This window comes from Chlorocebus sabaeus, chromosome 15, assembly GCF_047675955.1.
Source record: "Chlorocebus sabaeus isolate Y175 chromosome 15, mChlSab1.0.hap1, whole genome shotgun sequence".
NCBI lineage: Eukaryota > Metazoa > Chordata > Mammalia > Primates > Cercopithecidae > Chlorocebus > Chlorocebus sabaeus.
Window position 1 is genome coordinate 640,879 of NC_132918.1, and position 27,055 is coordinate 667,933.

The 27,055-nt window shown below is 39.2% G+C and overlaps 1 protein-coding gene across 3 annotated transcripts in view; it reads left to right on the forward strand.

Annotated features, from left to right (window-relative positions):
- The window catches only part of SCN11A (sodium voltage-gated channel alpha subunit 11), a 210,005-nt gene that overhangs the window by 162,072 nt on the left and 20,878 nt on the right, over nucleotides 1-27,055 (forward strand). For 2 of the 3 annotated variants that reach the window (XM_037988429.2, XM_007971729.3), the window contains 8 exons: nucleotides 6,790-6,903; nucleotides 7,602-7,716; nucleotides 9,617-9,771; nucleotides 12,866-13,039; nucleotides 20,204-20,305; nucleotides 20,789-21,052; nucleotides 21,747-21,800; nucleotides 25,114-25,251. In XM_037988429.2, the coding sequence (XP_037844357.1) occupies nucleotides 6,790-6,903; nucleotides 7,602-7,716; nucleotides 9,617-9,771; nucleotides 12,866-13,039; nucleotides 20,204-20,305; nucleotides 20,789-21,052; nucleotides 21,747-21,800; nucleotides 25,114-25,251 (1,116 nt within the window). Of the gene's footprint in view, nucleotides 1-6,789; nucleotides 6,904-7,601; nucleotides 7,717-9,616; nucleotides 9,772-12,865; nucleotides 13,040-20,203; nucleotides 20,306-20,788; nucleotides 21,053-21,746; nucleotides 21,801-25,113; nucleotides 25,256-27,055 lie in introns of all 3 variants that reach the window. The other variant, XM_037988430.2, reaches the window with a different exon arrangement.

The window sequence follows — 27,055 nt, forward strand, 5'->3', positions numbered from 1 at the left end:
TGTGCTCTTATTAGCAAATATATTTTTTTGATTTCTGTGTTACATATCCAGCAACACAATTTTAAACATAATGTTTTACACAATTGTTTTTGAAATCAGCTAAAAGAAGAAAGGAAAAGAAATATATATTTTTTACTATATTTGTGTGTATGTGTTGGGGGGTGCTGTATTACCATTTAGGGTTACTTGCTTTTAGTCTGGAAGATCTCCTTTAGTATTCTTTATAAGGTAGGGCAACTACCAAAGAATTCTCTGTGTTTATCTGGAAACACGATTATTTCATCTTCATTTTTGAAAGACAGCCTCACTGGATATAAAAATCTTGGTTCACTGTTGTTTTTTCTTTCAGCACTTTGAATATATCATATTACTGCCTTTTGGCTTCCACTATTTCTAACGCAATGTCAATGTTAATTTTATCAATGTCACCTTGTACATGATGAACCACTTTTCTCTTGCTACTAAGATTTTCTCTTTTCTTTGTCTTTCAGCACTTTTACTATGATGTGTCTAGGTGTGGATCCCTTTGTGTTTTTTCTACTTGGGGTTTCATTGAGCTTCTTAGATGTGGAGTGCTAGAATTTGAATGTGTCCTCTAAAGTTTATGTGTTGGAGAATTAATTCCCAAAGTAACAATGTTGAGAGGTAAGACCTTTAATAGGTGATTAGATTATGAGGGCTCTGGTCTCATGAATGGATTAATGCTGTTATTGTGGGAGTGGCTTAGTTACTGTGGAAGTGGGTTCCTAATAAAAGAATGAGTTTGGCCCCCTTCCCTTCTTTCTCTTTCTTGCCTTGTGATGCCTTCTGCCATGTTATGATGCAGCAAGAAGTCCTTCACAAGATGCTGGCCTGCTGATCTTTGTCTTCCTAGCCTCTAGAACTGTAGGAAATACATCTCTGTTCTTTATAAATTACTAATTTCAGGAATTCTATTATACCAGCATAAATTGGACTAAGACGTGTAGATTAATGTTTTCAATCAATTTTGAGGAGTCTTCAGCCATTATTTATTTAAGTATTTTTTCTGTTCATTTTTCTCTGTTTCCTTTCTGGTTTGTGTGCTTAATGGTGCACCACATTTCTCTGAGGCTCTTTTTATTTTTCTTTCTTTTGTTTTCTCTGTGCTCTTTAGATTGCAGAGTCTCCATTGATTCATCTTTAAATTCACTGGTTCTTTCTTCAAATGTACTGTTGGTCTCTCTAGTGACTTTTTCATTGCAGTTATGATACTTTTCAACTCCACAGTTTCTATTTGGCTCTGTTTAAAATATAATTTCTATTGATATTTTGTATTTGATTGTACCTTGTCATAGTATGTTTTATTTCCTTAAGCATTGTACCTTTTAATTCTTTAAATATATTTATGATGGCTTCTTTGCATTCTTTATCTTTTAGCTCTGACATCTTGACCCTTTCAAGTGCAGTTTCTATTACTGACTGTTTTCCCCTGTATGGGTCATGCTTTCTTGTTTTTTGCACATTTCATAATTTTTTGTATTGGACATTTTAAGTAACATATTGTGGAAACTCTATAACTGATTCACTTTTCTCCTCTCTGGGGCTTCTTTATTAAATGGTAATCTCACTAGACTATTTTAGTGGAGCCTACTCCCTCTCCAACCCATCCCCCTCCGTTCACACAAAATGTGAAACCTTTGGTGTCACTCCTAGGACAGTACATCCTTGGATGTGCACACAGTCAGTCTAGGATGACTGTTGTTTCAGCAAGGCTATCTTTGACTGTCTCCTGTGATCTCTCTGTTAAGCTGTCTGCCTCTTTTGGTATTACACTTCGATTTTAGGCTCAACTAATTGCTAGATAATTGCTCTATTTTCCTTGACAATGCCATGGGGCATAAATTGCTCAACTGTCTGATTCAATTAAATTCTGGAAGTGATAGCTTTTAAGCACAGTCTTTGAGATTTGCTTTGACCCCAGGGGGACTCTCCTTAGCTGTTTCTTTTCATAGTTCTTTGTGGTGAGCTTGCTAACCTATGTTTTAGTTTGTTGCCTTTATTGAAGGAGAGCTACCAGTCTCTTCTTATTTGCTTACCAACAAAATATCCATTGTTTTCAAGAGCGCTCTTAGACTTTTACTTCCCCACACCACTTTGTTTCAAATAAAGTCAGTTCTATGGAGAACTTCAAAGCTCTTTTTTCTTATGAATTGCCTCCCACTCTGGGCAAAATCTCTTAGGCACAATTCCAGGCACTTGGGCAGGGGCAGTAGCCTCTCAACTTCTCAGTTTCCTTCTTCCTTAATCCTCCCCACCCCCAGAGCTTTCACCCTACAAGTAAGCTGGAATGAGGGTGATTCTAGTATTCTTGGGCTGCCGCTTCTGGGATAAAGTCTCTGCCCTATGAGTGGAGGGCTAGATGGAAAAAGGGAGCTGACTTTTTGGCCACACTCACCAGAAATTTAGAGGCCTTAACTCAGAATTGGAAGAGATAAGAAATGCTGGTGGCCTGAAGCTTCTTCTTCTTTTTTTTTTTTTTTTCCATAACTCATGCATTTTTATTGGTAGACATTTCATGGTGTTGTAATCATTTATGTATTGGAAAATGGGATTATTTTTGATGATAACAGCATTTCTTTATTTCAAATGCATTGAATGACCACCATGTGACAGGCCTTGCACTAAGATAAAATAAATATGCAATAAGTAATTGTTTTTTTGAGGCGGAGTTTTGCTCCTGCCACCCAGGCTGGAGTGCAATGGCACAATCTCATCTCACTGCAACCTCTGCTTGCTGAGTTCAAGTTATTCTCCTGCCTCAGCCTCCCAAGTAGCTTGGATTACAGGAGTGCACCACCATGCCTGGCTAATTTTGTATTTTTAGTAGAGATGGGGTTTCACCATGTTGGCCAGCCTGGTCTTGAACTCCTGACCCCAGATGATCCACCTACCTCGGCCTCCCAAAGTGGTAGAATTACAGACATGAGCCACTGTGCCTGGCCTGCAATAGGTAATTTAACATGTAGGTAGTATTTTTTTAAATAAAAGCATTTAAAAATATTTTCCTTTTATGCATATATCATTGATGTGCCTTTCCATTCAAAAGGCTCAATGTCTTTTTTTTCAATTTCATAAAAAAATTTGATTTCAATAGTTTTTGGGGAATAAGTGGTTTTTGGTTACATGGATATTTCTACTTGGGGTTTCATTGAGCTTCTTAGATGTGGAGTGCTAGGATTTGAATGTTCTTTAGCAATGATTTGTGAGATTTTGGTGTACTCATCACCACATCCCTTGATTGGAAGCTAGGGTAGAGGAAGCCCTATCTTTTTGGCCACCTCTGTCTAAAGTGGAGCCTCCATAAAACTTGCTGGAAGGGCCTGGGGGAGAAGTCAGATCATGGCTTCAATTTCTACCATTCTTACTGAATTTTAGTAGATTTTCTTGAACAAATGTTTCTTCATTTGCTGTACGGTCTCAGAATAATTTCCAGAGACTTTAAATTATTTTTAAAACAGTTTTCACCACTTATGCTTATTTCCCTAGGGAGAACATTCACAGAGATTCTCATGCTATCATCCACGGAAGTGGAACTCTATGTGACTTCTTTATTAAATTCTAAATGTATTCATTTAAAGACGTTTTCAGATTATTATGTTACTTTCATCTTTTTCTCAAGTGAATTCACCTCCTAGTTGTTAATTTTAGGAAGTCTACTGATTTTATGTTTCCTCATATATTTTGGAATGTTAGCTTAAAAGCTCATCTTTAGTGGGAGGATCTGTCATTCTCTTTGCAGTCTAAGTTCTATGATTGTCTGTAATAAATCCTTCTGTGGCATCTATTTCAGATCCATGTCTTATATTGCCAACTTTGGATTGTGGTCTAATAGTGATACAAGTCATATTGCAGATCAGGTCACTGAACCAGTGGGTACCTTTGCCCAGGTCCTATTTCTGAGGTTGTACTTCTTCCTGTCTCACTAGGTATGCAGCTTTGTACAGTTGTAATTATAAGCATTTGCTACAGCATTTTTTTTTTTTTTTTTTGGCTTTTTTTCTTAAGTGCAAGAACTTTACCTCAGCCCATAGTTTCAAGTCTTAAATATAGCTCTGGTTCCCTTCCTTGTCTTAGAGTACTTTTAGACACCATTACCTGCTCTCTTATTTAAATTTTTACTACTTTATATTTCGTTTCTGTGTCTAGTCCATAGACAGGTTACCCCTTTTTGTATGTGTATGTTTGTGAGGTATATTTGTGGCTATATTAGTGAGGTGACAATGTGCTAGCAGCCCTCGCTCACTCTCAGCGCCTCCTCAGCTTTGGAGTCCACTCTGGCTGCACTTGAGGAGCCCTACGGTCTGCTGCTGCACTGTGGGAGCCCCTCTCTGGACTGGCCGAGTCTGGAGCCGGCTCCCTCTGTTTGCGGGGAGGTGTGGAGGGAGAGTCGTGGGCAGGAACGCAGGATGCGCTTGGCACTGGCAGGCCAGTGTGAGTTCTGGGTGGGCGCAGATGCAGGCTCAGTGGGGCCCGCATCTCGGCCCGGCCGACCCCTGCTGGGCTTGATCGAGGGATGAGCTCCCTCTGGGCTGCTGGAGTGCCCAGGCTAGGTGCCGCAAAGTCCCGCCCTGAGTGCCATTGAAAGGTGAAGCAGGCTGGGCTTCTGGGTTGGGTGGGGACTTGGAGAACTTCTCTGTCTAACTAAAGGATTGTTAATGCACCAATCAGCACTCTGTGTCTAGTTCAAGGTTTGTAAACGCACCAATCTGCACTCTGTGTCTAGCTAATTGGGTAGGGGACTTGGAGAACTTTTGTGTCTGTTAAAGGATTGTAAATGCACCAATATGCACTCTGTGTCTAGCTAAAGGTTTGTAAATGCACCAATCAACGCTCTGTCAAAATGGACCAATCAGCTCTCAGTAAAATGGACCAATCATCTCTCTGTAAAATGGACCAATCAGCTCTCTGTAAAAATGGACCAATCAGCAGGATGTGGGTGGGGTCAGATAAGGGAATAAAGGCAAACTGCCCACACTTGTAGCAGCAACCTGCTGGTCTGCTTCCATGCTATTGAAGCTTTGTGTTATTGCTCTTTGTGATAAATCTTGCTGATGGTCACTCTTTGGGTCCCTGCCGTTTTTAAGAGCTGTAACACTCACTGGGAAAGTTTGCCTGTTTACGTCTGAGGCCAGGGACACCAGGAACCCACCAGAAGAGAGAAATTCTGGACACATTTTCAGACACATCTGAAGATCTGAAGGAACAAACTCCGGACATGCCATGTTTAAGAACTGTAACACTCACCGTGAGGGTCTGCGGCTTCATTCTTGAAGGCAGGAAAACCCAGAACCCACCAATTCTGGACACATTAGTATGTGTGTATGTTTTTACCTATGCTATTACATGAGGGGAGAAATGTTTCTGAATCATTACGTTATAATGTCACAGTTGCAGGAGTCTTCACATAGATGTTACTGTAAAACATTCACCCAAGATGTGACTGTAACCTGCAAAAGGGTCTGGCTGCTAGCTGCTTCTGAAAAGAATTCGAAATAATAACAAATTATGATAAGAGTAATACTCCCTTACTATCTGTGCCAGCAAGGGGAAGAGCAGAGACTCCTTCTACTCTTCAATTTGTGGAAGGAATGTGGGGGTTTTTAAAGAAAGCATTTGAGAAACAGAAGAGGCAAGAGGGGTGAGGGGGTGCCCAGTGGTGTGACTTGCTCCAGTGGCCCTTCTTGGAATTATTGTCCCATTTGGTGAAGGGGCTGGCACCGTCATGGATCATGGATCCTGCCAGGTTACACATTAGTTGCAGTCATTCTTGTAGTCAGTCTACAGCCGGGGGTAGGTTCCATTCTTGAAGTAATCTTGTTAGAGAATTCTAGAGGTACCTGGTCCCTATCAGGATCTGACTCTTGAAGCTTTTCAGAAAATAAATGATCACATAAAAGAGCATGGTGTGTGGTTAAAAAGCATTTAGGTAAATAAATGTGCATAAGGTGTGGGAATATAGTATGGGAAAGGAAAGGCAGTGGAGGTTCACAGCGCATTCCGAGGCTATATTTCAAGATGAGAGGTAACACGTAGGCAGTTTGTCTCAAAGTTGTATCTTTGACTTGGAGGAGAAAGAGGAACAGGAAGAGGGAAAAAAGAAAAAAAGTTTAAACCACAGTTTGAGGCTCGGTTGCCAAGCTGCTCGGTTACATGACTTTACACGTTCTTCTTAGATATCCCTGTAGGTCATCAGACCAAATTTATTTTTCAGTTTTATGTAGTGATATATTATTTTTCTTTATGCCTTTTAGTTTCCTATTTTGCTAAGGAAACTCTGTACCCCACATGATAGCAAGTTATTTTTCAAATTTTCCTTTTAAAATGTTTACCCATTTATTTTTACATCAGAATATCTTATGATTATATATTTTATTTTTACTGTATTATGGAATTGTGTACCATTTATTAAATAATTTATCATTTAGTCATTGAATTGAAAGGGTATGTTTAAAATATATTAAATCCCCATATAAATTATATTAAATCCCCACATAAGTTTTATTTCTGAATTACTTGCGGAGTTTTGTATCAGAACCATACGGTTTTGATTATGTATCTTTGCAACAAGTTCAATATCTGTTTCCTCTAGTATTTTTCCCAGAATTATGTTGAGTTTTTCCGGGAGCAGTTTTTAAAGAGAAAAAAGAGTAATAATGTCAAAGGCTTATTCTCATAACGAAGAGAAAACCAAATAGCATTCAGACTTCTTTCATCTTAAGTGACATGTCCAGGAGGAATATTAATTCTATCCTGGGCTCTCTGTGTTAGGCCTATGAGCGCCATCAGGAGAACAAGAAGCCCACCAGCCAGGGAGTTCAAAATGTGGAAATTGACATGTTCCCTGAAGATGAGCCTCATCTGACCATACAGGATCCCCGAAAGGTAATTTTCCTAGGATGTCGGAGGAAATTGTGGCTCATCCACACACCTTCTCCAGGATAGCTGTTATGGAAAAATGGCACAGTTAATGCAGAGAAAATGGCAAGAATCGAGTTTTGAGCAAAAGTCTAGGCCAAGTTTCTCAACTTTACTTCTATGATATTTGAAGCAGGACAATTATTTGTTGCGGTGAGCTTTTCTGTGAATTATAAGATGTTTATCCATATCCTTGGCCTCTATGCATTCAGTACCAGTAGCATCCCCCAGTTAAGAAAATGAAAAATGTCCTAGACACTGCCAAAATATCTCCTGGAGGGCCAAGGAAATAAGAACTACTGGTCTAGGCCTATTATTCCAGTAGGTGAGACAGTGGAAAATTACAGTCTCAGTAAAGTAGTCGTCTTATCACATAATTGGAGTTAGGCAGGAGTAGGGAGAAAAAGTAGAGGTACTATATCTGCATATGCCTTGCCATTCCTCAGCCATAGAGATGAGCTAGAGAGTTCTCTTCTGAAATCAGACTGGTCATAGCACTTAGAGAAGAACCCAGCAGGAGGGGTGTTTCTTGACACCTCTCATCCTAGAAACCTTTATCTAGTTCATTTCATCCTTAAAAAATCAGACAGTGAGAAACTCCATACCACCATGGTGAAAGAAGGTCTTAGTAAATGGCTCCCCGTTCCTTTTGTTCTGATGTGCAGAAGTCTGATGTTACCAGTATACTATCAGAATGTAGCACCATTGATCTTCAGGATGGCTTTGGATTGTTACCTGAGATGGTTCCCAAAAAGCAACCAGAGAGATGTTTGCCCAAAGGTAAGTGGCAGTATTTCTGCATCCAGTTCACATAATCTTTGGATGGGGTTTCTGTTCTTCTTTGAGGCTCTGTGGTTTTAGTAGATAGCATCTTTCTACTTCTATTGGAGACAAAAGCAATGAGAGGGCACCCATAGATTCTTGGGGCGATTGTCAGGTCTAGGCAGAGAAGATTTCAGGAAATTCTTGCTTTAATTGGCCTCCTCTCACATGGCCCAACATGCCAGGTAAACACTCTAGAAAACTTTCTTAGAAAGCCCACTGGGCCAATATGTCTGCCACTTTTTGTGGTTCCCAGGGCATTCAATGTCAGTGTATATTTGAGGTGAAAGACCAAGAAAAGAGTTCAGACATTGTAGTCAGGATCTTTAGCTTAGGAGCGAGACTGCCTGAGCTCAAATTCTGGCCTCGCCACTTATGAACTGTGTGACTTGTTCAATTTAGTTAACCTCTCTGTGCTTTATTTCTAAAATGAGGGTAATAATAGTACCCAAAGCAAAGAGCTGTTGTGAGTATTAAATGAGTTAGTATAAATCACTTAGAAGAGCATCTGGAACAAAAATAAGCAATCAATAAATGCAGCCTTTCCTGATTCCTTGAGTGGATGTAGTGGCTTTTTCCTATGGCTTTTACTATTTCTTATATTCATTGTAGTGAACTTATTTGCACTGGTTTCCCCCATGAGGTCCTTAAAAACAAAGACAGTGACTTCATCAGCATTGTATCTCTAGTGTAAGAATAGAAGCCGGCCCAGAAACGGGTTCAACAAATGTCAATGAATATATAAGTGACAACAAATTAATTAATGAACCTAAAAAATTATCTATCAGATTAGGACTAAATTGGGTCCAGAAAGAACACAGATAACAGATTTCAAAGTCACATTCCAGGTTGTTTAACAGCTCCAAAGCTGGACAGGAGTTGGATTAAGGATTTCCAGTAGATTGCAGTTCTCCTGATTTACATTTGCACTGGCCCTTGAAGTGTGCATATAATGTCAACAGTGGAGATAAGAAAGAAGGGTGATTTTATCAAAGAAGGGAGGAGTGGGATAAAAGCCCGGAAAAAAGTGTAGTCTTTTAGGAAGATGAACCTACTGACGTTTTTGGAAGAAGAAAAGAGGCAGAGTGAAGAGAGCCCATAGTGGTTTAAGAAGATGAGGAAAGGGGCAGAATGTTATAATCATCATGAAGTAAGGATCAGCAGAATTTGTATAAGGGGAGGAGGAGAAAAGGTGGAAAGGGCAATGTGGTCTATGCTGAAGGCCTGTGTGTGTTGAGAACAAACACTCAGCTCTTTGTAAACATCTCGACATTTGATGAAATTCTTTCGTGTATGACCTGAGAGATTCACAAAGCCTGTGACCATTCTACCTAATTACCTAGAGTCCTCCAGACATGATCTCTTTATGATTACCAAAAAAATTGCTGCGTAACAAACAACCACAAAACCTCAGTGGCATAAAATAATAAACATGTGCCTGCAGGATTCTGCTGATCTTGGCTGGCTTCATTCATGCAAGTGTTATCTAGCCTGGGCTCAACAGGGCAACATGGCTCTGCTCCACATGTCTATCAGCCTCCTTCCAGACCCAATGGGGTAGCCTGAATATGCCTTTTTTTATGGAGATGGCACAAGAGAGCAAATGGAAACATGCAAGGCTTTTCAAGACCTGGGCTCAGAACTGGCACAGTGTGACTTCCATTCTACTCTATTGGCCAAAGCAAGTCACATGGCTGGGACCAGATTTAAGCGGTTAGAAAAAGATGCTGTACTTCTTTAATGGGAGCAACTGCAGGTCACGTGGCAAGGGATATGAACACAGGAGGGGTGAAAAGTTGCATTTTAATGCAGTTTATTACAGACACTAATGATAGTGCCTCCCGTTAATTCCTTTCAGGCTTTGGTTGCTGCTTTCCATGCTGTAGCATGGACAAGAGAAAGCCCCACTGGGTCATTTGGTGGAACCTGCGGAAAACCTGCTACCAAATAGTGAAACACAGCTGGTTTGAGAGCTTTATTATCTTTGTGATTCTGCTGAGCAGTGGGGCACTGGTAAATCGTCATGGTCTTGTGGAGACATTGGGCATCAGGGCAGCTGGGGAAGCTGCACTCTTACTTGGCTTCTCATGGGACTGTGAATATGGGAGACCAGGCACAAGTGGTCTCTGGTGCTGCTGGTTCCCGCAGTGGGCAGGGTTTTGCACAACTTCTGAAGTCATGCTCAACTGGGATATCCCCAAGCAAAGACGCTTCATCTGTGTGGAAGAGTAACTAAAACCAGCACTTTAAAGTGGCCACTAGAGTCTGGTCCTTGATCATCTACCTCTCAATTTTGGGGGATTTCTAGACATTTTCACTATATCCTCCATAGTTCCTCCTCTAGACAGCAATGCTTTTACTCTCCCTCTTACTGTAAACCAAAGTGCTGTTTTCTGACAGGTAAAATATTATAGGAGGGAGTTACAGGGACCAGATTAGGATGTAATAAGTTGCCTTGGTATTTTCTGTCATTCATGATCCCTTGAAAGAAAGGACAAGGAGATGTTGCTTTCTATGCATGATCAAAGTGTGGTATGAGTCCCAATGAAGTTTAGAAATAACTCTGAACCCATCAGCTTCCATAGCCATAAAGCCATCCACTCCTTTATGTTTTCTCTCCACACCTTCTGGTCCTTCTTGTCTCCCTTTCCCCTCTCTGCTAGGGGGATAGTATCTTTTCTCTTATCTGCATGTTTCTCCCTCTCCTTTTCTATTTTCTGCTTTTTTCTATCATGTATATTCACTTAAAATGATTATACAGTAATGTGGAGCTAAATAATACGGAACCAAACTCTGTTGCTGTTTGACATAACAAACAGTTATGAGTTTGTTATGAGAGTTTGGTTCCATATTACTAAACCCAGGAGTCTTGGGTTCTCCCCTACTAAGAGTGACAGAACATTTCACAGCGAGTCATTAGCAAGTGGAAAAGGCAAGGAAATATCTTGCTCCTACACCCCATAGCTTCTGATTAGTGTTTTACACTTGTGTGATATCTAGGTGAAAAGAGATGAGTACATATCAGAGGCCACTGGGGATTGTGATCAACATACATCTCCATTTGTCTACTTACTACAGTGTAAATTATTCTTCAGACAGAAAAGCAGATTTCTCTAAAACCATCCCAGAGGATTCCCTTGATCAGTTTTTATTGTTAATCTTGGGTCTAGTGTTACCTGTAGACTTGCCGGTGACTACATTTTGACTGGCTGTCTGCTCTTATTCAAGTGGTAGGGTTTTTTGTATTTATTCCACAAATGATACTTATGATAGGCAGTGGGAAAGCAGTGATGTTGCTAAAAGGCCACAACAAAAATGCCCCATGGTGCCATAAAAAGAAAATTTATGATCAGAAATGTAGCAGAGGGCACACAGCCCCAGTTCTTACCTGCCTTCAGAAAGGCAGGTGCAGGCTGGGCAGAACAAAGCTGAATACACGACGCGGAGGGTGCCAGGAGAAGGACCCAGCCCGTATTTCTCTGTACGTATTTGTAGACAATGAGAACAAGAGACATCAAGTCTTTTGCCACTATATGTATCTGTCAGCAGCATCAGCATCACCTGGAAGCTTCTTAGAAATGTAGAGTATTACACTGTAACAAGCAGTCCATTATAACAAGTTCCCTATTTGGGGTTCATTAGAGTTTGAGAAACTCTGGTCTAGGCAACTATGTAATAATAAGAGCTTCCTGTGTCAGAGAACGGCCTAGATACAATGTGGGAGCCTCCGAAGCACAGTTGCAGATATAAGCCTGCTCATCCACTGAGCTAACTACTCAGGTCTGCTGAACCATCTTACCGTTAAGCTTCCCAAATAAGGGAGGAAATGAGCACCCAATACCAATCAGATTTGTTTATCCTCAAGAGGCAAACAAACAAAGTCCCTGACCTCCAGGAGCTTGAAGTCTAGTAGGAAAGATAGCTGGAGCGATTATAGACCAGAAAGTATAGGTCAAGATAGATAGAGCAATTAAGTGGCCTACTCGGGGAAGCAGTGGGTGACATGGGAGCATGTAGGGTGGGAACCTAACCCAATCCTGCTGGAACAGGACAGTTTCCTGTAGAAAATATCAGCTAAGCTGAAATCTTAAAGCCGAAGAAGAGCCGAAAGAGCAGAGGATGAGATAGAGGGCCTTCTCCAGCCAAAAACCCACTTGGCAATTGGAAGTGGGGCTCTTTCACTCTTTTGCATTCTTTTTTTCACCCCAGGACTCTGGGGCTGTGGGCTTACCCTAGTCCCCAACAGGAAAGGTGATGTCCTTCCTGCCTTCAATGTTGGCGTAAATTTCATGGGCAGCTATAGTAACAGGCCTTCTTCCTTTCTTTCATTCTAAGTAACTCTGTAAAGGCCAAAAGGACAGCTTATACCCTAGTTATATAGACCCTGTAGAATCACATACACTTTGGGTGAGGGAAGTGTTTGGATGTAGCATTAAAAAGGGTTGCTCTGAAAACCAGAATTTCTTTTTCATAGTTACACATAACAATGTTCAATACTCAAAGTAATTTACACTGGGAGCTTTAGCCCAGAGTGTTCCACATTTTGTGTGTCATGGCACACATACGAAATGACACTATTTGTAGGGAATGGTAAGGTAAATGGATAAGGCTGTTTGTAGGGGGAGATGAGGGGCATCAGGGTTGGCAGGATTTAGAGGGTGGGCTAAGGCACTTGGACTTCATGTTATAAGCAATAAAGAGACACTGAATTAATTCACCAAGGCAATTGGGAGGATGAGAGATGGTCTGTGCCACTGGGTGGTCCTGGGAATGTTGACAAGACATATTTGGCAGCAGTTGAAAGTATGAGGAAGCCCAGGAAATAATGTGATCCATTAGGAAGAAGTTTTAATATTCAGGGGACCAGTAATAAGAAATTGAGAAACTATCGTGACAACAGAAGAAAGAGGATTTTCCTTCCATTTTTACTTACTCAAGGAATGAATTCCATTGGAAAAGTTTAGCCTTAATATCTTTTGAGTAAAACCTCATTACCAAGAGAGATACTTGTTTTTATTCACATAAGGAAGAAAAACAAAAAGCAAAGTTACCAAGGAGTTGTTTGCAAATATTCAATCTGGCCTATGGCTATGCTTTTTCGTTTCAGATATTTGAAAATGTTCACCTTAAGGACCAACCCAAAATCCAAGAATTACTAAATTGTACTGATGTTATTTTTACACATATTTTTATCCTGGAGATGGTACTAAAATGGGTAGCCTTTGGATTTGGAAAGTATTTCACCAGTGCCTGGTGCTGCCTTGATTTCATCATTGTGATTGTAAGTTTACCATCTGTGTGTCAGGCTGGGGTAGTGGTTAAGGCAGGGATCATATGGGGGCTGCTTTTCCTGTGTGCCTCATGTGGGATGTCTGTCTAAAATAGTTTTTCTTATTATCATTGCCTCTTCACAGTACTTGTAAGTAGTTGTCATTTGTCTATCAGCAGTTTAGCCTTTTCTAGGTCTCACTCCTCATACACTGCACTTTATATGCTCACCACTCCAACCTTTCCCATGATGGGATTCATTCACTTCTCTGCGTAAGCACTGTTTATGTATGATATGTACCTAGAATAACTTTCAGTATCCTCGATTTTTTCTTCTTCCAACTGTCTATTTCTTTTCAAGACTTCTCAAAGCTGGTCAGCAGCCAATAGACTAGGCTAATATCCATCTTAATTGTCAAGCAACATAAGAGGATTGTTCACATACAGTCTCTCGTTTAATATGCATGACAATGTTCTGAGTTAGGCAGCATCGTGTGACACCTCCCACACTGTATACAAGGAAACCTGAAGCTCAGAGGATTAGCAGTTTGTTTCAGGTCATAGAGCTGATAAGGGGGGAAATTGGAATTCACATGTCTAGCTATATGACACAAAAGCTAATAGTAGTATTAGTGGATCACATTTATTGAGTGCTTTCTCTGTATCAAGTACTCTTCCATATGTTCCAAATGCCTTCTCTCTTTTAGTTATCATAGCCACTCTGTGGCAGGTACTACTATTTTTGTATATTCAGAGAAAGAAAGTAAGTCATAGAGAGGCTAAGAAACATGTTCAAGATTGCCCAGCTAGAAGTGGTGGTGAGACACAAACCTAGTAAGCCTCACTCCAAAACTCTTGATTTAACATTACACCCTCTTTTTAAGATTAATTTTATGTTTACTGATACATAGTAGATGGACGCATTTTCAGGATACATGTGATTATGTAATACCTTTATATAATTAAAAGTGGTGGAACCTAGTAAGTCTCACTCCAGGGCCCTTGATTTTAACATTACCTTCTTTCCATCATGATAAAATTAGTTAAACTTTGTCCTTGCTATGCAAGGAAGTAGATAAGACAAATGCATGAGCATAAACCATGTGGTCAGAAACCCCACTGGAGAACCATAATGTTGCTGGTTAGCACAAACAGACCATGTGTTCATTTAATGTGGACATCAATATCCTGAGTTAATCAGTATTACATGACATCTACCACATTGCAAACAAGAAAACCAGAAGCTCAGAGGCAAGGAAAGAGAAGCTCATTGTGGTTCAGGCATTTTAGAAAGGCATCAATGCCATAGAAACTACAACAGGATTCAAAGATGAGAATAAAAACATCCACGTTTGTCAGTCCTGTTAATTTCTAGAGAACAAATAATTCTGTACTTATTATCTTAATAGATTATGGTAAAAAGAAAACCCTATAAACTATGTGAACAGAAGATTGGTATCTCAGTTATAGGGACCTGTGTTTTACTGGATACAAGCCCTACACTTAGGAGCCTGGGTCCTAAAGCTAATTGGTCTACCCTCTTTTTGTGTAACCTTAAGCAAAACACTTCCCCTCTTTTGACAGTAATTTTCTCACAGGTAAAAATGAGGATGTGGACTATAAATTGCCCAAACTGACTGAACACAAAATAGAAAACTAGTGATAGTTTCACTAGAAATCTAGTGATCGCCATTAACGATATCAAAACAGTAGTCCAAAGCCACACTGTCAAAAGGTACCAGGCCCAGATGGGTGGGTTTGTTTATTTATTTATTTATTATATTTCAATAGGTTTTCAGGGAACAGCTGGTGTTTGGTTACATGAATAACTTATTTAGTGGTGATTTCTGAGATTTTGGTACCCCATCGCTGATCAGTGTACACTGTACTCAATGTAGTCTTTTATCCCTCACACCCTCCTTTCCCCTGAGTCCCCAAAGTCCATTGTATTATTCTTACGCCTTTGTGTCCTCTTAACTTAGGTCCCTCTTATGAGTGAGAACATACAGTGTTTGGTTTTCCATTCCTGAGTTACTTCACTTAGAATAATAGTTTCCAATTCCATCCAGGTTGCTGTGAATTCCATTATTTTGGTCCTTTTTATGGCTGAGTAGTATTCCATGGTGTATGTGTATATATATGGCATATACTATATATATACCATATATATATATCACATTTTCTTTATCCACAATTTGATTGATGGGCATTTGGGCCGATCAATATTTTTGCAGTTGCGAATCGTGCCTGCTATAAACGAGTGTGCAAGTGTCTTTTTCATATAACGATTTGTTTTCTTCTGGGTAGTTACACAATAGTGGGATTACTGGATCAAATGACAGATCTATTTTTAGTTCTTTAAGGAATCTCCACATTGTTTTCCATAGTGGTTGTACTAGTTTACATTCCCACCAGCATTGTAGAAGTGTTCTCTTTTCACCACATCCACTCCAACATCTATAATTTTTGATTAGGGCCATCCTTGCAGGAGTAAGGTGGTATTGCATTGTGGTTATGATTTGTATTTCCCTGATAATCAGTGAGGTTGAACATTTTTTCCTGTGTTTGTTGGCCATTTGTAAATCTTCTTTTGAGAGTTGTCTACTCATGTCCTTTGCCCACTTTTGGACAGGATTATTTGTTTTTTGACTTGCTGATTTGATTGAGTTCTTTGTAGATTCTGGATATTAGTCCTTTGTCAGATGTATAGATTGCAAAGATTTTCACCCACTCTGTGGATGTCTGTTTACTGTGCTGATTGTTTCTTTGCTATGCAGGAGCTTTTTAGTTTAACTAAGTTCCATCTATTCATCTTTGTTTCTGTTGCATTTGCTTTTGGGTTCTTGGTCATGAAGACTTTGCCTAAGCCAATGTCTAGAAGAGTTTTTCCCATGTTATCTTCTAGAATTTGTATGGTTTCAGGTCTTAGATTTAAATCTCTGATCCATCTTGAGTTGATTTTTGTATAAGGTGAGAGATGAGGATCCAGTTTTATTCTCTTACCTATAGCTAACCAGTTATCCCCAGCACCATTTATTGAATAGGGTGCTCTTTTCCCAATTTATGTTTTTGTTTGCTTTGTTGAAGATCAGTTGGCTGTAGGTATTTAGCTTTATTTCTGGGTTCTTTATTCAGTTGGTCTGTGTGCCTATTTTTATACCAGTACCATGCTGTTTTGGTACCTTTGGCCCTATAGTATAGTTTGAAGTCTGATAATGTGATACCTCCAGACTTGCTCTTTTTGGTGAGTCTTGCTTTGGGTATGCAGGCTCTTTTTTGGTTCCATGTAAATTTTAAGATTGTTTTTTCTAGTTCTGGGAAGAATTATAGTGGTATTTTGATGGGAATTGCATTGAATTTGTAGATTGCTTTTGGTAGTAGGGTCATTTTTCACAATGTTGATTCTACCCATCCATGAACATGAGATGTGTTTTCATTTGTTTGTGTCATTGATGATTTCTTTCAGCAGTGTTTTGTAGTTTTCTTTGTAGAAGTCTTTCACCTCCTTGATTGGGTATATTCCTAAGTATTTTTGTAGTTTTCTTTGTAGAGATCTTTCACCTCCTTGGTTAGGTATATTCTTAAGTGTTTTATTTTATTTTATTTTGTTTTATTTTCAGCTATTGTAAAATGGGTTGAGTTCTTAACTTGTTTCTGAGCTTGGTCACTGTTGGTGTATCACAGTGCTACTGATTTTTGTACATTGATTTTGTAACCTTTTTGAAACTTTGCTGAATTCATTTGCCAGTTCTAGAAGCTTTTTGAATGACTCTTTAGGGTTTTCTATGTATACAATCATATTATCACAAGACCCAGATGGTTTTGCAGGTAAGTTTCACCAAACTTACAAGGAGCAATTAATCTCATCTTATTCAAATTGTTACAAAGAATAGACGAAAAAAGGGAAAGCTTGCAAACTTATTTAGTGAGACAAACATAATATTGATAATAAAATGAATAGAACAGAAATGAATCAAATAAGAAGAAAATAATATTACAATTGTATATCTTTATAAATCACAGATAAAGCACTCAACAAATGTGGTTTACTATTATTATTATTAGCCTTGACAGCATGCAGACTGTGGTGTGGATCTGAAATTCACCACTTACCAGCTGTATGACCTGAAACAAGTTGCTAATCCATTTAGCTTCAGGTTTTCTCATTTATAATATGGTATATGTTGCAAAATGCTGCTTAGCTTGGGATATTGTTGTACAGATTAAATGAGAGAATGTATGTGAACAATTCTGTAATATTTATTGTCAATCAAGATTATATAAAATTGCCATCATAATTTTTATTAGAAAAGCATAAACCACAAGAAGATACACAATTCAACTACATCAAAATGTAGTAAAACTTTTATTTTTGTATTCAGCAATACTCTAATTACAGTTAAAAACCAACTAGAGCCTGAGAGACAGTATTTGCCACAACAGATCATTATTATTCACAACATATAAAAATTTCCTACAGATTCACAGGAAAAAAACAACCCAGAGTAAGAATGGGATAAGTATACAAACAGTCAGTTCACAAAAGGAATAAATGTATGATGAAATATACACTAGTTCTATCATCAGTTAGCATAGAAGTGCATATTAAAATGAGAGGCCTCTTTTTACTCATTCGATTGGAAAACAAAATATATTGTTTTGAAATATGGTCTCACTCTGTCACCCAGGCTGGAGTGCAGTGGCAACCTCTGCCTCCCAGGATCAATTGATCCTCTTGCCTCAGCCTCCTAAGTATGTGGGACTGCAGGCGCCTACCACCATGCCCAGCTAATTTTTGTAAATTTTGTGGAGACGGGTTTTACCATGTTGCCCAGGATCATCTCAGACTCCTGAGCTCAAGCTATCCTGCTGCCTCGGCCTCCCAAAGTGCTGGGATTACAGGCTTGAGCCACTGTGCCCAGCCATGGCAAAAATTTTAAAGTTGGATAACATCGATATTTAGAAGGATACAGGAAAATGCGATCTGAAACCACTGCTAATAATTTAATTGGTACAGCCACTGTAGGGAACATTTTGCACTGTTAAGTAAAAATCACAAGTGACCCAACTCACAATCCACAAATATCACTTGTTATAGATCCAAGGAGAACTCTTGCCTATGTACCCAAGAAAAAGGCACACATCTGTCCAGTGTACTGTTTTGCCTAATAGCAAAGAAATGGAAATAACCTAGGTATTCACCAAGGAGGAATGGATCCGTAAAATATGAAGATTTATATGCTGTACTATTCCTCAATAGTTACAAGGAGCAAACCATGAGAATATAATCAACATGATGATTTCAAAAACAGTGCAGAGTGATAAATGCACGTTAGATTTTAAAAATAAGATAAAACTAGTAGATGACTTCTCACTTGAAGAGTGAGTACAGTAGGATGGGAAAGAATATGGGTGCTTCTGTGTGTCTCACTGATACCTGCAAGTCTGATGGAACAGAAACTGGGGTGAGATTTCAGGTAAAGAGGTGTGTAAGGTCCCTGTAGGAACATCTCTTCTCACCAACGATGACAATGATTTGGTAAAACAGAAGAATTGCTAAACTTTGCCATCTGTTTTCATCTGGCTAGGAACAAGTGGAGTATTTACGTGAAAGCTACTTAAATAACTCTCCAAAAGTGGTGCCATTGTAAACAAAAAGCCCATTAAAAACATTATAAATACACTATAAATTGATTATAAATTCAAAATCTTAATATTCTGTCATATTAACTCAATTTCTCTTCACTACTACAATGAGGTTGGCAAGATTTGTGAGGAATGTTTTTAGTTAATAGTGGACTCTGACATCAGCTTAGTCAGGACTATCCTGATTCACTTTCTATCCAGCTGAGCAACTCCTCTTCCAAGTTGAGCCTCTGAAAACTCTCCATAATAAGAATGGCTGAAGATCTGCAGCAAGCAGCCTCAACTCAAGCTCAGCATTGATTCCATTGTGATAATAGAAGCAAATCCTAATTCCTCATATGAAAGCCAATGCCTTCTGGAATTGTCCTCTACTGAGCATCTGTAAATATTGTTAAGATTTAATTTGGTATACTTAACAGAGCTTTCTAATACTCAATTCTGTCCTATTGAGGAGAAGTGTATTGGGAGAGAAAATAGCATTTAATTCCCCAATAAGAAGTGATTTGGGTTAGGGGAACTATTAGCAAATAATTAATTTTTTCCATGTAACTTTTTATTTTGATGTCATTTCAAACTAAGAAAAATGTTGCAAGAAATAGCATAATGAAATCCACATATTCTTTCTTCAGGTTCACCAATTATTGTCACCCATCTGATTTGTCATTTTTTTCTCTTTTTTTTCCCCCTGAACTGCTTGAGATTAAGTTGCAAGCATCAAACCTGTTACCGCTAAACATGTCAATGTATATTTCCTAACAAGGACAATGTCTCACATGATTACAATACAGTGATCAAAGTTAGGAAATTTAACATTGATTGAATTAAAATCCACGTCCATTTTCAAATTTTTCAAATTCACCATAAAGAGCTTTTTTAGGGCAATTGACTGTCATAATAAATTTCAATTGACTGGCTGGGCGTGGTGGCTCACACATGTAATCCCAGCACTTTGGGAGGCCGAGGTGGGTGGATCACGAGGTCAGGAGATCGAGACCATCCTAGCTAACATGGTGAAACCCCGTCTCTACTAAAAAATACAAAAAAATTAACTGGGCATGGTGGCGGGCACCTGTAGTCCCAGCTACAGGCTGAGGCAGGAGAATGGCGTTAAACCGGGAGGCGGAGCTTGCAGTGAGCCGAGATCGAGCCTTTGCACTCCAACCTGGGCGACAGAGCGAGATTCCATCTCAATAAATAAATAAATAAATAAATAAATAAATAAATAAATTTATTTCAATTGACTGCCATAACAAGATTCTTTATGGTTAATTCCCTCTATGCATCCACCTCCTGCCCCCACTCCAATCCAGGATTCAATTCAGGACCCCATATTACATATGATTGTTATATCTCTTTGGTTTCCTTTAATTCACAACACTTTCTCAGATTTTCTTTGTCTTTCACTAAACAAATAATGTGAGTGCATTGTCCCCACCTTTATGGACTGTGGCTTTGGTAGATAAGGAGAAAAATGGACTTTTGAGCTGGACACCAAGTCAGGTGCATTACCGGTGGCTTCTCTTCCCGTCAGGTCTCTGTGACCACCCTCATTAACTTAAAGGAATTGAAGTCCTTCCGAACTCTGCGAGCACTGAGACCTCTTCGTGCGCTGTCCCAGTTTGAAGGAATGAAGGTACATTCTGCAGAGGGGTGGGTGGAAGTTCACTTAACAGGGAAAGGTGGAAAGACCAACAGTTCTTTCTGGACTGAGATTTCCTTAAATTGCCAAGCTTTCCCTGGGTTATTTCCCAGCCTGCCCAGTGCTTAGAATTTGAGAGGTAGGGAAAAGCCTAAGATAGTACTTTCTACCCTAAAAGCTTCTGTGACAGCCAAGATGAGTTCTAGCTTCCCTTCAGAATCCTGGGGTAGGTGTCCATAAGTCTCTAACACTGTCATCACATTGCACTTCTCAAGGTATCCTTAGTGGCAACAGAGAGGACCCATTATGTAGGTAGCTGAGAGCAGGGCTTGTCATGGGGTTGGGGCACATGTGTGTGGAGATTAAGGACAGAGCTCCAAGAGATCCAGCCCTGTGCATCAGGCCCATCCTGAGACTCGAAGAGCCTGGTGCATCCTACCAGTCTGTTATGGTTTTCTCTGGTTTTGTTTCCATAAGGTGGTGGTCAATGCTCTCATAGGTGCCATACCTGCCATTCTGAATGTTTTGCTTGTCTGCCTTATTTTCTGGCTCATATTTTGTATTCTGGGAGTACACTTCTTTTCTGGAAAATTTGGGAAATGCATTAATGGAACAGAGTCAGTTATAAATTATACCATCATTGCAAATAAAAGTCAATGTGAAAGTGGCAATTTCTCTTGGATCAACCAGAAAGTCAACTTTGACAATGTGGGAAATGCTTACCTCGCTCTGCTGCAAGTGGTGAGTACAATCAGTATGTTTTTCACTCGGAGGAGAAAAAACTTCAAATAATCATGAATTGTTTCTCAGCTAAAAAATGCAGTGACTCCATTGTGATAATAGAAGCAAATCCTGATTCCTCATATGAAAGCCAGTGTCTACTGGAATTGTCCTCTACTGAGCATCTGCAACTTCACTGACTGCTGAGCCTCAGCTTCCTAGTGAGGCCCCTTTAAGGATCTGTACATCTCACCTTGTCCTGTATGGCACCTTTGCTGGCTCTCCACATCTCCAGGCAGAGGGGAGTAGAGCCTCGGGTGTAGGTCATGACACTTTGAACAGTTCCCTGTTTAAACCACAGTAGCCAGGTCTTGAACAGGCAGTGCAAATAAATATGGCATCAGAAAAGAACCCTTAGCCAGTCTCTTTTCAGCTGTTGGGCCACAGCTTCAGCTTCTCTGGTAACTTTTAAGGTGGAAATTTCTTGTTTTTAAACTTTGTATCTTGTACAAATGAAGAATAAGAAAAAAAATCCAAGACACACATCCTTGAGTTCTCTTCTACTGTTCTTTTATTTGAGCATATCCTATCCTAGAAAGTTGGGGTATCATCTTATATATTCAGCCCACTGGACCTCTCCTGCTTTTCCATGCCTTGTATCTGTTGATGGCAAGTCTACATTTGTATTATTCATGTTTTTCTGCTTTTGTTGCAGGCAACATTTAAGGGCTGGATGGATATTATATATGCAGCTGTTGATTCCAGAGAGGTGAGTCAGTGTTCTACCATGTTCTGGAGTGTTAGGGTCAAGTCAGAGATACCATGGCTACATGGACAGTCCAGAACTTAATGGCATCATAGTTCCAGCAGCCAGGGTTCTCTGCCTTGTTTTCTTTGGAACAAAACACCATGAGATACCACTGCCTGATACAAAGGGTTCTTATGCATCCTCTAGTGAGTATCTGATACCCACCCAGTATTTTCCAAAATCCAATCCTCTTTCTCCATAGTGGCCAAGGAAAAACCACTGGTATAGGAGATGGAGCCAAAAGTGGCCAAATCACAGGATGCCTTGATTTTCCTCTTACCTCGTCTCCAAATAGTTGTATAAGCAGAAACCAAATTTCAAAGAGTATCTGTCTTAGACTGTGGAAAACCTTAAGACTGCACTAAATTTGCAAGGGAGACCCTTCCATGGCTCCAGACTCCCTAGTAATGGCCAACTGTTGAATTTTAGAGTTTCTAGTGATGGCCAACTGTGGAATTTTAGTTAAAGAAAAAGATAATCACGGACTCCCAAAGTTGGAAGTGTACTCAGTAATCTAGCCTAGCTTCTATTTTCCAGCTTGGAAATTTGAGGGATAAAAAGAGTTTCCCAAAGCCATAGAGTGAGCAGATGGTTAGCTCAAGAATGGAGTCAATGGCAGAAATTACTGTTTTCTATTGTAGCACATGTGTGTGTTTTGACCTATTTGGGAGTCAGCAGAGTTGATGCGTAACACTGTATTCAGTACCTGTGAGCTGGTACAGACTGAGTATCCCTTATCTGAAATGCTTGGGACCAGAAGTGTTTCAGATTTTGAATTTTGTAAGATTTGGGAATGTTTGCATAATACTTACAGTTGAGCATCCCTGATCTGAAAATCCAAAATGCCACAGTGAACATTTCCTTTAAGCATGACCTTTGCATGTTATGTCAGCACTCAAAAAGTTTCAGATTCTGGAACACTTGAGACTTTGGATTTTCAGATTAAGGATGTTCAACCTGTAGTAGCAGTAGAGGTGGTTTGAGTAGTGTTATAGCAGCACCAAGAGATGAGAATGAATCTTTATGGTGATTCCAGTTGTCATTATAAATTCACAGATTGGCATTGTAAGTTAATATACAGATGATGCATAGCAACAAATCTGAGTTTGCTTACTTCTGTGGGTGTGTTAATAAAATCAACTTTCTGGAAAGGTGGAGCTAACAGTAGATACTTAACTGTTTATAACAATTATAGTTTACATTGTAATGTTTATATATATTTATATGTAATTACAAATTAATTACATATAATTTTTATATGTAATTATAAAATGTTGTGTATATAATTATAAAATGTACTTTTATAATTTCATAATTTTAAAATGTAATTTTATAATTACACAACATAATTTTATAATTACAATTTATAGCAAAGGAAATATTTTAAAAATACTAATGTACTCATTTGTCTTTTTGAGTACATGACCTTCACTCTAGTTTGGCTTTGACATCCATCTGCGTGGAGGTAGAGATGGGGAGTGGGGAGGAAAGGTTTTGCAGATGTGTAGCAGACAAGGTGTGTGGCTTGCAAATGCTCCCAGAGTGAGTGACAGGTGGGTGGAAGTGTGTGGAGGGGTGCCTGTTTTGGTGCCGGTCCTGATATGTACTGGTTGTTCTATGCTGACTTCTAGCCTGATGACTCTTGTCCATGTAGTCACCCAGCACCCTGCTGGCCTCAAATATTGAAGTTGTGATTGTTGAAACTGCGGGCATTCTCCCCATCATTTCCTCCTGGCCTTAAATACTGGTTCTCTGCCATATCCTCCACAGGGTCCTTGGCAGTCTACTCCCATCCCTTGCTACAAGGCCCAACATGACAAGCCCATAGCTATGAACTCCGTGTCCAAGCCACATGAGAACTGAGAAGTTCAAGAGACTTCTCTCTGTTCAATTATGTTACTCTAATCTCTTAAGTCAGCCTGCCTGCCTAATATATCTCAGGCCTTCCTACTAGTAATTCCTTCCAGAAAAATGCAGAAGTAAAGCGAGAATACCCTCTCTGCCTTCCATTTCCCTCAATTTACTGGATCCCAACCCCTCTTTCCAGACCCAAAGAGGGATAATCAGGACACATATCTTGTAGCTCTGATTTTCTGTCTCTGTTTATTTTTCCTACATTTCCTATGAACAAATTGAGTAAGCTTTGATCTTTTCATATTCTTGTCTAAACCTCCCTCCAATAAAACTCTCCACCTTCAAACCCTTGATCTAACAAAGAGGGACATGAAGGAGTGTAGACTTTCCTATACCTCAAAGCAATAACCTAACTTGCAAGACTATTAGCCTACTTTATTTTAAATGTCCAATGCTGAATATTCTTTCCATTACATTGTTTCTGTACTAATGTCTACCTTTTGTTCAAATAAATGGATGCCTCAAGCAAACCTGGACTAAGGTCAGGTAGTCTTCGTAGCAAAAGAGAGAAATAATATTTTCAAATAATTAACTTCATTACACTAGTGTACATTGTGAGTGTTGAATAACAAATACCATAAATACATTCAACATTAGTCAGAGCTGTCAGCACTTACGTCTTTGATGTGATAGAAGGGAAAAAAGTGAAATTCTTTTGCCACCTGCCTAAAAGTGCTTGAAGCCAATAACAGTGCGAAGGACTTGAATGAAAGGGATCTCAGATGATTTGGGTGGTACCTCGAACTAGGAGAGCTTGGTTGAAGTCAATTTGTATCCATTTTAGAGCTTGATCATTCATTCATTCATTTAGATATTTATTCCATGTGTATCAAAAATCTACATATCAGAAGGTATGCTAGGCACAAGGAAGTTAAGAGTGAAAGGACATAACCACATATTAAATAAAGCAGTGGGCTCTATATGGGGGACATAGTAGTTCGACAACATTTAGTAGTTTAGTCACCTCTGCCCAAGGTGAATGTGCCCCTCCTCTGGTGGCCTGACTTCCAGTCAGGTTCCCTCCAATTACATATCCATATGGACATTCCATATGGATGACTTTTTAAAAACACAAATGTGATCATACCACTCCTCTCCCTTACAATCCCTCAATGATTCTCCTTTGCTTAGAATAAAAAGCCCAATTTTCCACCACCCCAGGACCCCACCACGTGCCACCACTCAGGCTGAGCTGGGAAAACTGAGAGACAGGCTCCCAACAGGGTCCGTGGCTGTTAGGAAGAGGCTATGTAGTCAATGTTGCTGTAAGAAATACCTTGGTCTTCTAGATAAGGCAGTTCGATGCTTATATTTTTCTCCAGTAATTGTTTTTTTCTCTTATTAAAAAAATTTCTAACAGAAAGAACAGCAGCCAGAGTTTGAGAGCAATTCACTCGGTTACATTTACTTCGTAGTTTTTATTGTCTTTGGCTCATTCTTCACTCTGAATCTCTTCATTGGTGTTATTATTGACAACTTCAACCAACAGCAGAAAAAGATAAGTATCCGAGTTGTCTTGATTTGGTAATATCTCTGTCCTCCAAATGCATTAAAACATAATTCTGGCCTAGAATATTATACAAAGTAGCCTTTATGATCTGCATAATAACAAGGAGGGAGCCTCCCATGTCTGCCTGGAGATGATCCTCAAAGATGAGGCTGAAAGAAGACTGAAAACATCTGGGTTTAACTAAGTCATTGCTTTTATTCTCTTTTACCTGCTTAATCAATGGACATTGTTACTATTGAGATAAAACCCATTAATAATTGAACCCTAATAGAACTAATACTGGGTTACCACCAGGATTAGTATTTATTAAATATGACACTAGGGTCATATTTTAATAACCTTTCAAATGCACTTTATTATCCATAATAAAAATAATATACTCTCCTTTTTCAGCCAATGTATCCTGGTCCCCAGCCCCCAAGCCTCAGCAGATCTATCCACCCTACTTGGAAAGAAGATGACTGGGGAAGACGCAGGGCTAGGGAGGTTTTCTTCCCCGTACACTATAATAAACACATATTTATTTTGCTGATTCTAAAATCCACAGGAGCTTTATAGTGAATGTGAAAATTAAGGAAGATAAAAAGAAATTTTAAATCACCCTAAGGTGGCCACCAAATGGTAACCACTTTAGACAATGCCTCTTATGATTTTGGTATAATCCATTCCAGTCACTTTGTATTACTTTTACACAGTTAGGATTACCTTATATTTTTAATTTTGTAGTTTTGACTTCATTAGTTATAAGCTTATGTCATAAAAGTATCTTTGCTATAAGAATTCTCAGGGCCGCTGGCAGGGCGTGGTGGCTCATACCTGTAATCCCAGTACTTTGGGAGGCCGAGGCGCAGAGATCACTTGAGGTCAGGAGTTCGAGACCAGCCTGGCCAACATGGTAAAACCCAGTCTCTACAAAAAATACAAAAAAATTAGCCAGCTGTGGTGGTACACGCCTGTAATCCCAGCTACTCGGGAGGCTGAGGCAGAAGAATTGCTTGAACCCGGGAGGTGGAGGTTGCAGTAAGCCGAGATTGCTCCACTGCACTCCAGCCTGGGCAACAGAGCGAGACTCCATCTCAAAAAAAAAAAAAAAGAAAGAAAAGAATTCTCAGGGCTGAATTACATTGCATATTATGGATAGATCATAATTTATCCTGATCATTCCCCTCTTGGGACATTTATAGGTTGTTTTTAAATTTCATGCTCTTCTAAAACAATTATGACCATTTTTTAAATTCTGTGAATCTCTGATTATTTCTTCGGCATAAATTCCTAGAATTAGAATATTAAAAGCATTGAAGACGTATTGTCAAAATACCTTCCAGAAATGCTGTGCTAGGCACCCTTATCCTGCAGAATATGAAAATGCATGGTTACTGAGATCTCGTCATTCTAATTTTTATACTTTTATTATCTTTTTCAGACTGATGGGGAAAAGTGTTATCTCATTGTTTTATATTTATTTGATCATTAGTGAGGTTACACACTTTTTCACAGGTTGATGACCACAAGTATTTCTCCTTTAAGAGTTTTTTCTTTATATCATTTGTCTATTTTTAAGACTGAGATCGCCATCTTTTTTGTATGCATTTTTATGTAGTAAGTCCAATTTATGATGTGCTGCTTATATTTTTGTAACAACATATTTAATTTATAGACATTAGTATTTTTTGGAGTCAAACTCCCAATCTTGTTTCTGGCTTTTAAAAAAATTGTACTTATGAACTAAAGGCATTTCTCAATCCCCAAATCAAGTAACTAAATATTCTCCTTTGGTTTTCCTAATTGTTTT